This window comes from Clupea harengus, unplaced genomic scaffold (genome assembly GCF_900700415.2).
Source record: "Clupea harengus unplaced genomic scaffold, Ch_v2.0.2, whole genome shotgun sequence".
NCBI lineage: Eukaryota > Metazoa > Chordata > Actinopteri > Clupeiformes > Clupeidae > Clupea > Clupea harengus.
Window position 1 is genome coordinate 87,792 of NW_024879683.1, and position 12,168 is coordinate 99,959.

The 12,168-nt window shown below is 42.5% G+C and overlaps 1 protein-coding gene across 2 annotated transcripts; it reads left to right on the forward strand.

Moving 5' to 3' along the window:
* Positions 1-17: 17 nt before the first annotated feature.
* Positions 18-6,706, forward strand: mocs3 (molybdenum cofactor synthesis 3). Of its 2 annotated transcripts, none has more exons than XM_042704582.1 (13): positions 18-245; positions 458-593; positions 693-785; positions 1,008-1,128; positions 1,397-1,471; positions 1,670-1,787; positions 2,305-2,413; positions 2,648-2,710; positions 2,885-3,048; positions 4,045-4,092; positions 4,642-4,738; positions 5,104-5,211; positions 6,486-6,706. In XM_042704582.1, exons 1-13 carry the CDS (start codon positions 156-158, stop codon positions 6,641-6,643), a joined length of 1,380 nt encoding a protein of 459 aa, XP_042560516.1. In that variant the 5' UTR covers positions 18-155; the 3' UTR covers positions 6,644-6,706. The 2 variants fall into 2 exon arrangements, with proteins under 2 accessions (XP_042560516.1, XP_042560517.1); XM_042704583.1 differs by having other exon boundaries at positions 5,104-5,204; positions 5,240-6,611.
* The last annotated feature ends 5,462 nt before the right edge of the window (positions 6,707-12,168 follow it).

The window sequence follows — 12,168 nt, forward strand, 5'->3', positions numbered from 1 at the left end:
GTGATGTAATACACGTGGTAATAGTCCACGTGGGTGTGGGGAGTACAACCAGGAAATGCAGAACTGCCCTGAGTGTTGAGTTGTTTATGTCTGTATAGTTTTCTTACTATTTAGCCAAATATTGTTCTCATTCGTAGGCTAGCCTACTAAAAAAAATGGAGGAGGTTTTGCAGTTGAAGGGGCAAATTAAGGAAAAGGAAAGAGAATTAGTCATACTGAGGAAGAAACTTGCTCAGTTAGAAAAGGTAACGGTACAACTTGATGTAGACCATTTTGATAAACTTACTCCCCGTTCATGGAGAGCCTACTAGATGCGTGTCATACATGCAGCAATTAACAATGTTGCAGATGATTGTTGTTATTGACTATTGATGGTCTTGCCCCACAGGGTGTGTTGATGAATGGTCTCTCTCTTCAATGATCTAATGACTGATCTCTCTCTCTTTCACCGTACCAGTTGTCTGATTTCCCCACGGATGATCTTCTCGACAAAATAACTCCTTTAGCCCCAGTTACACCAAAAACGTCATTAACTAACGAAGACATCATGCGATTTAGTCGACAACTTCTCCTACCGGAACTTGGTGTAAAAGGTGATACCTATATTCGTAATCGTTATTTTAATTATTTGCATGACGCCACAGTATATTGCCCCATAATGCTAAATCAAAGTGATTGCTGTGTTTTGGTAGGCCAACTTAAGTTATCGAAGACGTCTGTTTTGGTCGTCGGTTGCGGAGGACTAGGCTGCCCACTGGCACAGTATTTGGCAGCTGCAGGAATAGGTCAGGTTTGTATATGCAACCCTTTCACTTGTATTTCTGTAGTTATTCCAGTGTTTTATTAACCTTGTACTGTATATAATATTGAAATGTAGAGCATTGCACATTGAGAACACAAAAACCTTAACCAACTTATAAATGAAATCTACCCGATACAAATATGTGTATATATTTAATCTCATGCTAAAGTTCAGAGACTCCATGGTCGCTCTGGTTGATCTGTAGGGCGTCTTGGCCTGCTGGACCATGACGAGGTGGAGCTCAGCAATCTGCATCGTCAGGTCCTCCACTCAGAACGGACCCAGGGTCAGCCCAAATCCCACTCTGCGGCTCAGGCCATCAGAAGGTACTGCCCTGTATCTCAGACCTTTCAGACGCCACAGTCGTTGATCACGCTTAATAAATAGTTTTAAAGTCGGGGATATTTTGATCATGGTGGTGCATTAAATGCAGTCCTGGTTTGTGAGAACCATCAACTTCCATTTAGGTTTGAGGAGTTACTAGTTGTAATACAACCAATATTTAAATCAATATATGTAAACTTTGATATCTAATTTGGTCATTACTTTGTTCTGTTAACATGATTGTCTTACTTGTGCACGCCTCCATGGTAGGCTGAACTCTACAGTCCAGTGTGTCCCTTACCATCTCCAGCTTTCCTCTGAGAATGCCTTACAGCTCATACAACAGTATCCTTCAGTGAGATGAGGAAAAGTCCATGAAACACATATAAAACTGTATTGTTTGTGAAACAAAGTATACGTATCTACCCACACATTCAGTCTTAACTCATTGCTAATTGTGTTGTGTACTGCATTTGTGGCTCTATTTGGTTATGATGTGAGAATGTTTTTTGTGTTGTTTGACTTCTTGACCCTGTATAAAATGTATGACATTGTGGCTGACTGTTCAGATAATGTCCCCACGCGGTACCTGGTGAATGATGCCTGTGTGCTCAGTGGAAAGCCCTTAGTGTCAGCCAGTGCCTTGCGCATGGAAGGACAGGTGAGGTGATGAACTGTTATGGAAGCCATCATCCTTTTCCTTCTTGTTTTCTGCAGAACTTTTATTGACCATTAAAGGTGGAGTCTGCGATTCTTATCCAATACACTTTTTGTCGAATTCAGAGATTCAGATCTGTTCTGTGTGTGCACTCAGAAGACTCTGGTGTTCGTACGCAGTCCTGGCTCTGTTAGTGGGAACACAAACATATTGCCCCGGACTGAGCCCTAAACAATTCCAGCCAATCAGCACGTTTCTTCAAGAGCACAGAAGGGACGAGTGTAATTTGATTGGCTGTTGAGCTCAACAATTGCCAGAATCGCAGACTCTACCGCTAAATCATTCACACTCAATTGAAAGCTGTGCTGTTCTGGTAGTCATCTATCATTATTGACAATGCATTCTCTTTTGACTACATACATGTGACAACAACTCATGACACAAATGGCATGGTAAAGTAGTACCATGGTATATTAAATAGTTTGTTGGAGGTAAGAGACTTTCTCACTTGTATTTACAGCTCACTGTGTACAACTACAATGGAGGTCCCTGCTACCGGTGCCTTTACCCTGTCCCTCCACCTCCGGAGACAGTCACCAATTGCTCAGATGGCGGCGTCCTTGGTGTGGGTGAGTTTGACACTGTAAACAATTTGAATCTCTGTATTTTTATTTATATGTACTCTCTGTATTTTTATTATTTTGGAATTATAATTTGTCCGCATTTGTCCATGCTGTTTTAGTCAGATATTGTGAGAACTGGTGGGTGTTGAGGGTAACTTGTTTAAAACTGAAATTATTCTTTAGTCTTAAGTCACCTGCTATAAACATCTGCTGTAAATACATTGTTTTCTGTTGTGTCAGTACCAGGAATTATGGGATGTCTCCAAGCATTGGAAGTTCTTAAAATTGCTTCTGGCCAAGGATGTATCCTTCAAAACATGAGTGCCTTAAAACACACACACACACACACACACACACACACACACACACACACACACACCACACACACACACACACACACACACACACACACACACACACACACACAATGAAACTGAAATGAAAATGTCTGTGAGTTTTCCTCAGCAGCCACATCAGCTTCATACGGGCAGCAGTTGTTGATGTTCGATGGTCAAGGATCTCGCTTCCGCTCAATCCGTCTGCGGCCCAAGCAGGCTGGCTGTGCCGTGTGCGGGGAGAACCCAACTGTAACACAGCTGCAAGACTATGAAACCTTCTGTGGCTCTGCAGCGACTGACAAGGTTAGAGACCAGGGCTTTGGGGCTACATTCATGCATTGTCAGCTATTTGTATTCTTTTTACTTGGCCACTTTTTAGACAGGCGGTATTTAAGGTACTCGGCCAAGTGTTTGCTTATGTCTACTGGTCACAAAAGAACACTTCAAGAAATTTAGACAATCAAAATCCCTACTGCTTTTAATGGATAGTGCAGTTCAGCCCATGCCCAGTAGAGGTCACTGTAGACCCACTGAAAACAGCTATTTGTGTGCCTTTCCTGTGGTGGTTTTATTTGTCTTGGCATCTCCTCATGCACTGAAATGCAATACGTACTCATTTCATGTTTGATGTATGTATAGTTATGCATAGTTATGTGTATGATGTATAGTGAATATGATGTTTATTTAAAACTACTTTTAGCCTTAAAAGATACCTTTGTAATGTTTGAGATCACTAGTTTTATATTCTGATAATCCTTACGAAAATGAATCAAGGGAGATAGTGACGGGCATCCCTGCTGGCCAGTTGTTTTACATGTCCATCATGCAAGAGTGGTGGGTAGGAGTATTGGGGGTTAGAGAAATACCAGTGTTACTCACAGCAGTATTGTCAGTTTCACTGCAGAAGATGATTTTCCTGTATTGGACCTAAAAATCTAATGAGTTGATCGTTTCACAATGTTACCATACAGTTGACTTTTGACTTTTGAAATGAAGGCATCTGTTTTAGGTGTTATTAATGCACGGTGACTTGATGGCCTGCCTTTCCTTGCCTCAGCATTAATACAAATGGCAATGTTCACATTCTCTCACCAAACAAGCCCTCCATTGTTGTCAGATGACTGAAGTCTGAAATACGGTTTGGGTGTAAACTGATCCTTACCGAACTCTCAAAAGGGTTCTGTTTCAGGCTGTTGCATCCTAATTTGACTGTGTGCTTAAATTATACATTGCATGGGTAAATGACACATTACCTGACTGATTTTTAAACAGCCTGTTTCTCCTCCTCTGAAATTTTAGTGTAGAAGACTGAACCTTCTGTCAAAAGAACAGAGGATCACTGTACAGGTATGACCCCCACAGCTACAGTTTAAACTGTAACACTAATTTGCAGGTGATGAGTTGATATTAAAACTGTTATTTTTTCATTCATTCATTCATTCATTCATTCATTCATTCATCCATTCATTAATTCAGTCATTCGTTCATTCATTCATTCATACATTCATTCATACATTCATTCATACATTCATTCCCTCATTCATTCATTTGTTCATCCATGAGGGTGCACCACCCATCAGAAAAATGCGCCAAGATATATGGCCATGTCTATCAGGCATATTAGAATTTTCGTTTGAGAGAAATGCTATTTATATATAATTTCAAGCTGAGAGAAAAATAACCATAACCATTCGCATGATTCTATTCTACTCTTAACTGAGAAGTGCATCAATGTGGCTATATATTTCTGTGGTAGAGACAACACATATTATTCAGTGCTTACAATATTCCAAGTGACAGTTATTTCATACACATGTACTTTGAACTAGAATGAATATGTATGTTTTTGCCAGTAGACTTTATAAAGGTGCCCAATCAGCTGTATTATTCCCACAGGACTATAAATCCATAGTGGACAGTTCAACCCCACACATCCTGCTTGATGTCCGGCCACAAGTGGAAGTGGACATATGCCACCTGCCGTCGTCCCTCAGTATCCTCTCATATGGTGTCCTGCTTTGGACCGAGAACCCCAGACAACCAACTAATGGTCAAGTATGGCAGTGCTCCTTCAGCATACTAGGCTGGTACTAACCAATTTGGTGAGGGGTGTTGGGAGGGTCGCGGTTTTGTCTCCTTACCAAAGGGGGCCTGCCATGAGAGGTTTGGAGCCACTGATTCATGTTATGGATCTTAAGCATTCTCTTGTGCCAGCTGTTTTAATTTGACATCCAGTCAGATATTTCACGACAAAATAACTCCTTTAGCCCCAGTTACATCAACTGCGTTGTACATGTTTCCTTCTGTGCATGTTTTCCTTCTGTTATTGAAGTTTGTGTTTCCTTATACAACTGTAAGATATTCCCCTTGCCAGCCTAGAGCAGAGGAAAGCTGAACACATTCACCTGCTCAGAGAGAGGATCAGTGACCTCAAACAGCAGCTGGATGCTCAGTCACAGGTACCAGGTAAGAAGTGTCCAGGGCTCAGTCACAGGTACCAGGTAAGAAGTGTCCAGTGCTCAGTCACAGGTAAGAAGTGTCCAGTGCTCAGTCACAGGTAAGAAGTGTCCAGTGCTCAGTCACAGGTACCAGGTAAGAAGTGTCCAGTGCTCACAGGTAAGAAGTGTCCAGTGCTCAGTCACAGGTAAGAAGTGTCCAGGGCTCAGTCACAGGTAAGAAGTGTCCAGGGCTCAGTCACAGGTAAGAAGTGTCCAGTGCTCACAGGTAAGAAGTGTCCAGTGCTCAGTCACAGGTAAGAAGTGTCCAGTCCTCAGTTAGGTTCCTGTGAGGCTGGAGCTGCTCACGCTTTGATGTACCGTGGTGCATACTAAATTCAGCCTCAGTATGAAGTCACATGGTAAAAGGTCATTGTGAATAATATTACTGTGTGTATAGACCAAGCAGGGTACTCCACTACAGGCTGATCAGTGAATCCCTTCAAATGATCATAGATGCAGTGTGAATTAATATTTTAGAACTAGATAAATGATATGAGCTCCCTCATATGTAAGTGGGGCACCAGACATCAGCTCTCTGCCTCTCTCTCATCTCCTAAATACATATGAGGCAGCAGGTTGTGAGCCCTCTGAGGGTCAGAGTCTGTTGGGCTCCTGCAGAACACACTGGCACTGAGCCATGCATGTTAAAGCGGCCGCATCACGTGCACATATCAACCACCGCGCCACACTAACGCCAATACCTGCACTCTCCTGCTCCGCCAAGGCCCCAGTGCAGCTCCTTATTCAGAGCACAAAAGAGGTGTAATCGGAGTTTCCTCCACCTAATTAAGCCTTTGTAGCCGCGCTTTTGCCAGATTATTCTTCTGTCTCGGACCGGCAGAGCGACAGTGGAGGTGACTGTGTTGCTAGGCAATTCTTTTCCAACAGAGAAATATCTTGGTGAACAGCTGGCCTCCTCTTGAATAATGAAGACTTTATGGGTGGGAGGTATACTTTCAGTGTGTCACTGTGTACTACATTAATGACGTGTTGTTTTCGTTATTCGCTATTTTGAGAAAGGCATTGGAAGTTGGCACACTAAGATCGGTCTGCATAATCGTAAATTGGTAGGGTCTCAAGATCTTTAAACCACTGATCTCCTCTTTCTACTTCAGAGCAGGACATGACGAAATACAGACAACACTAACTTAGTATGTGCCCTGGCAATTCTTTTCTGCTAGGGCATACATTGGTATCAGATTGTTGTTTTTTTATTGATGAATGTCCTTTTTTCTGTTTCAGTGTATGTGGTTTGCAAACAGGGCAATGACTCCCAGAAGGCCGTTCAGATCCTGGAGAAGATGTCCGGCCCAGAGGTAGACTGCGTTAGCGTGAGGGATATATGCGGAGGCCTGATGGCTTGGGCCCAGAAGATTGAACCCTCATTTCCACAGTATTAGAGACTGTTCACCATTCACCCTGTCTGTTTGTTTAGCCATGTCAATAAATCTTTGTTATTACAAGCCTGTCTTTGGATTACACATTACTATTAGTGCACTTCATTTGACTTCTGTGTAGTTGTAGCACTTGGGTCACTTTAATGGCCTATAATATGCCAACTGCCAATGTTTACATGCTCATAAATGCCATGTTTACCCAAGCCTTTCATGATCAATGGGGCCAGCAGATATTAAAGGATGGACTTAATGGTGTACACACAATCACATGTTACGAATGAAAGACCTGTTATTCTTAGATGTAATACTACATTCGTACGCATTATTTTCTAAACAGCAAGCAAAAGACAAAAAAAAAGGAAAACGTAAAAATGGACATGGACCAGCTACCTCGGCAATCTATATTCCCCGTCGAGATATGAATGTGAAGAGATAATCTATATGCCCCGTCTAGATATGAATGCGAAGAGTGTGATATGAATGCTGTCCAACTGTACGCGGAGCATCTATTGGACAGACAAAGCTCACAGAGCTGTGGACCGATAGATGTCGCGAATATCCCAAGTATTAGGCGTGTCTACCCACATAACGGAAACAGTGTGCATGGAACAGGCATGCGCACCGTCAAAGGAAAAAAAAATCCGTTGCATTTGTGTAGCTGTAGTCAACCGCATATTTGTGAAAGCCAAACTCTTCTGTCGCCTGAACTTCAACACCCAGAGAGCGCTTCTCATCTTTTTAGCGGGGATGGGGGAGCAGTCACAGCTGGAGCGATAATAAGATGCGCATGAAGTAGGTATCTGGCAGCAAATAGAAGATAAGAGAAAGTTTTCAAAGAGAGGACAGGTCTCCACTTCCAGTGGCGGCTTTGTTTTTCAAGTGCATCAATACGTCTACTGCCGGGCTGTTTGCCCAAATTACCAGAAAGGGAGAGGTAGTTCACATAAAATCTCCGTTTCTTGAGTGGTTGTTGGAATTACAAGTTTTTGCAATTCACTTGCCAGGATAAAATAGACGTCCTTTGCAAAGAAAGTAGAGGTAATGTATTCCATATCCTAAGCATGCATTGCGTACTGCCACGTTATCTTGTATATGAGAATATAATATGTCTCGACGTGTTTTTAGAAGACAAACAAAGTATTGTATAACTTGTTTTGCGGGCATTTGTGAACTCGTGCAGTTCTTTGCCAGCTCTCCAGTCGGGAGTGGGAGGGTCCAGATGTTAGGGCAGCCGTGGTTCCAGATGTTGGTTGTACTTGGTGACCAGGCATAGATAAACAAGTAAGAAATACAATGAAAACATTGATTATGATTAAAACCTTTTACAAATGGGGTAAGGGAACATCTAGCTTTAGCTTGTATTGTAGGAGTTCTTTCATATTAGCCTACATAGAGGTTATTATGAGTCTGTTTCCATGGTTTATGTAATGTGATAGAGTATGTGAGTTGGGTTACTGGTGTGTGTGTTAATATGATGTATAAGCGTTAAATCTTTTGAATCGGAGAGGGCTGTCCCAGAAAGCGGCTCACTCTGGAGTGGACGCGGCCCAGGTCCTCTCCAGAGGTGACCGCTATCTGGTACCCATCACGCGTCAAACAATACATAGGCTGGCTAGTAATCTAAACTTCAGATTTTGGGTTAAAGCTAAACTGAAATCGCTTGAGTTATCACCTGGATAGAAATCCACCTTGTATTGTAGGCCTACACGTTTGTTTGAGTTATCATTTTGATGCCTTTTCTGTAACGTAAATGTAAGCTGTTTTTTTCTGTCTGTTTTCTGTCTAGTTTCTCAACAGAGGACAGCACCCTTCTCTTGCAACAGAGCCCAATACGGACTCTCTTCAATTCGGAGCGTACTGGAGCCGCGAAAGCTGATCGGGAGTGCAAACGTGTCGGACACACTGCGGTGTTGTCTCAGCAGTCATCTTTCCATGCACGAACTGGATTCAAACAAACAAGTGAACTTCATGCACCGGAAGATGCGTTTGGGAGCACCTTACTCGGCCGCTGTCTGCCTTTCCGTCAGAGTTGGAGAGAGGTGGTTCCTAATGAGGCTTGCCGTTTTAATGCACACGTCCTCTAAACTTTGAGAAAACTCATGTAGGAACTTTCTTTTGTTGGACTGGGTGCTTCACCTACGTAGCCTGTTTGACGTTCACAGTTCAGTTGGTCACTAGACTGGCTACTGTGGTTTGTTTATTGAAACCACAATTCGTTTTTTTGAACAGCGATCATCTCAGTGGCTGGAGGACACCCAAATGTCTACCTGCAGCAGTACGACTCCTCCGACCTTCCCCAAAGCCTACCTCCATTCTCAACATCCACCCGCGCCACCATCTCCCTCCCCGTCCCCAAGTCCTCCAGTCGCGCTGTACAGCCGCCTCTCCAACGGGAGTTTGAATGCTCCTAGTCCAACGAACTCCAGGAGCTCATTCCATGGGGTCTCCTTTCTTCTTCAGATTGGACTCACTCGTGAAACAGTTAACCTGGATCCGAACGACCTGTCATTATCTGCTGTGAAGGATCTTGTTTGCTCAATAGTCGACCAGAAGGTAAGTACATGTTATATAGCGTACTGAACTCCACATCAACATCATGAATATTACAGACAAAATTGATTCTACCACACATTCACACACACACACACACACACACACACACACACACACACACACACGCACGCGCACACGCACACACGCACATGCACACGCGCACACATACACACACTCCCCCCCCCCCCCCCACACACACACACACGTATGCACTCACTCACACACGCACACACACAGACACAGACACACACACACACCACTGAAACACCATTCATAGAAGTTATCCTCAAAGAAATCATATGTTTGTGTATGTCTGTGAGATCATGAGTGTGTGTGTACTGTCAATTTCTATTTAACCCTGAAAAGATATGCCATGTGTCATTTCTCATTCACTTCAGGCATATAAGACAAGTTAGTAACTTATTTCCTAGTTAGTACCTCAGTACCCGAGTCCCTCACTCTGTTCCCTTTCATGTATAACATGTTATGGGAGGACAATAAAACATCCTCATCCTTAAGATAGTTGACGTCATTTCGGTACACTCTCTGCAATTTTGAGAACCAGATAATCCCAAGAACCTCAGTTTCTCTTTTTGATGAATCCACTTTGTAGCCTAATTCATTCCTGCTGGACATGTTACAATGCCTATTAGAACTGTGCTTAGATCAGATTCCTCCTAACTGTGACTGGCTGAATAGCTTCCTTAGGAATTCCTGTGGAAACAGTATTGGGGCATAATTCGTTTCTTAACTCTTCAATGGTGTGAAAGTAATGTATCATACAAACAGGAAGATTCTTCTGCTTTCTGTCCTCTGTGTTCTGTGTTATTACACATACGTACGTGTTCTTGGACAAGGGGAGGTGTTACTCGTGTGCTCCAAAGAAAGTCAAGATTTGTATCTTATTTGGCTCCCAGTCATTGCTTCAGGGCAGTGCTAAGGTCAGGCAGTGTGGTGCCGGTCATTCTGAAGGAGGCTGCTGTCTTCCAGTCAGTGGCCTCTAGAGTAGACTACTCCAGCTGGTTACTCCTTTCACCATAGTTCTCTCATTCTGTGTGATGTGTTATGAGACCAGTCACACAGGTCATCAGTCAATCTAGCACACTCAATTAATCTAATTGGACATGAATGAAAAAGTCTAGGGAGGCTGTATTGTTATGGTTATACACAGTCCCTAGGCACCAGGTTTTGCCTGAATATTCTCTGACATGTCCCCATTTGAATGAGCACCCACTGAACTCTTGCAATAGAAGTTGAGGAAATGTTAGAGTGTGCATTTGAATAGTTTTGTTGCTGTACTGATGATTGAGTGTCAAAAAGCGATGTTCACACCAGGTTTCTTCTATCAGGATGACTTCATTCATGACCGGACCTGAAACATAAAACTATAAAATGGCATAAATTGCAATGCTTTAAGTTCCCTTCATCATCTCAACACCATGGGGATTGACAAGGATCTGACTTTCCCCGTTATCTTATCACTTCTTCAGCATGTTTCTAGAGGTATGATTGACCTATTCCTGAGATGTTACAGCAGATAGTGCACTAAATCAGATGTTGCAGCATATAGTGTATTAAATCATTGCATTCTAGCACCTGTATTTTTCAGAATCTTAACATCTGACAGGTTCCGTTCATGTTATTACGCTCTTCAGTGATGTTGGACAATGGCCACTTGAAATAGCCACAGAAATATATTAAATACAGCCCTTGCAGTCAATCTTTGTTGACTTTCCTATAACAGACAGAGAAATTGTGAAACGTTTCTTTTATCGTACAGTGAAATATGTACATATTTACACAATAGTAGTACATGAAATAACCATGGACACCATACACAATGGTATTTGGACTGAATTTAATGCTGAAGGCATTGAAGTGCTTTTGGCTCTGGATAATTAAATCATTTTTCTTATATTTCTTGCTTGTGAGGCACTTTGAGGTACACGTGATGTACGGCAGTGACGATGAAAATTCGACGTGTGTTTGTGTGCATGCGTGCGTGCGTGTGTGTGTGTGTGTGTGTGTGTGTGTGTGTGTGTGTATGTTTGTCTACGTACATTTTTTGATTGTATTGAAACAGTTCATTGAATGCATTTTTAAACTGCTCCATCCAGATATCCAAAGTCAATATGAAGAAGTCTCCAGAATCACTCAGCAATCTATCAACTGACCATCTACCAAATTGCATCTAATTGACTAAATTATAGGGTATTAGTATTCATTTTCTCAGTTTGTTTTGACTCTTGGGAAGCATTTCAAGAACTTGCTACTAAATGTGCTCTTTCTCTCTGACTGACTACAGGGGCCATTGTTCTCATTGTGTCTCTTCATGCAAAAGATCAGTGATAAATCCTCACCTCGTACAGCTGCCCACTTACTTCATCCACTGCTGAAAAAACGCTGTCATATTTTGCTGCACAGCTTGTCATTGTCCACAGAGAGACAATGCGGCCTTGTTGGGTAAAGCCAGAGTGGCCCATGAGCAAGAAAAGGAGTGCTAACCATTACATGGCATTCAAACACACCGTAGGCCAGCAGGGTACACAGCCAATTTGTAACATAACTGGACAGATTGTGTTAATAACTCACAGCACTTTGCTGTCTGTGTACTTTCATTTGGGTGCACTTGAGGTCAAGTACACATTCCTTTGGACCAGTGTAATTCCATTGTTCTTTATAAGGCCTGCTAGTGCTGTCTGAGCAGCAATCTAGCTTTGCTTTGTTGGAGTGGAAAAAATGGATATTTACTGTACTTGTGATAACGTAGGTATGCGGGTGAGGTGCAAAACAGTATCATGCAGACAAAGAATGAATGTGCAAGTTAGGTAAAAATGAAGTCATTTTGATGTGTTATAAATATGAGAGGACACCCCCTGGACAGGACAGAGACAATAGTGAGACCTAAGTGTCTTATGTGAACGTTTCTCTCCACCTGAAAGGGGCATAGGTTGTTTCTGAAGATCAACATCGAT

What these genes read in the sequence shown, in the direction of transcription:
- mocs3 (XM_042704582.1), top strand. Translation starts at nt 156, where the DNA reads ATGGAGGAGGTTTTGCAGTTGAAGGGGCAAATTAAGGAAAAGGAAAGA. An exon ending in AACTTGCTCAGTTAGAAAAG is followed by an intron (nt 246 to 457) that starts GTAACGGTACAA and finishes TCACCGTACCAG; the next exon opens with TTGTCTGATTTCCCCACGGA. An exon ending in CCACCTGCCGTCGTCCCTCA is followed by an intron (nt 4,739 to 5,103) that starts GTATCCTCTCAT and finishes TACAACTGTAAG; the next exon opens with ATATTCCCCTTGCCAGCCTA.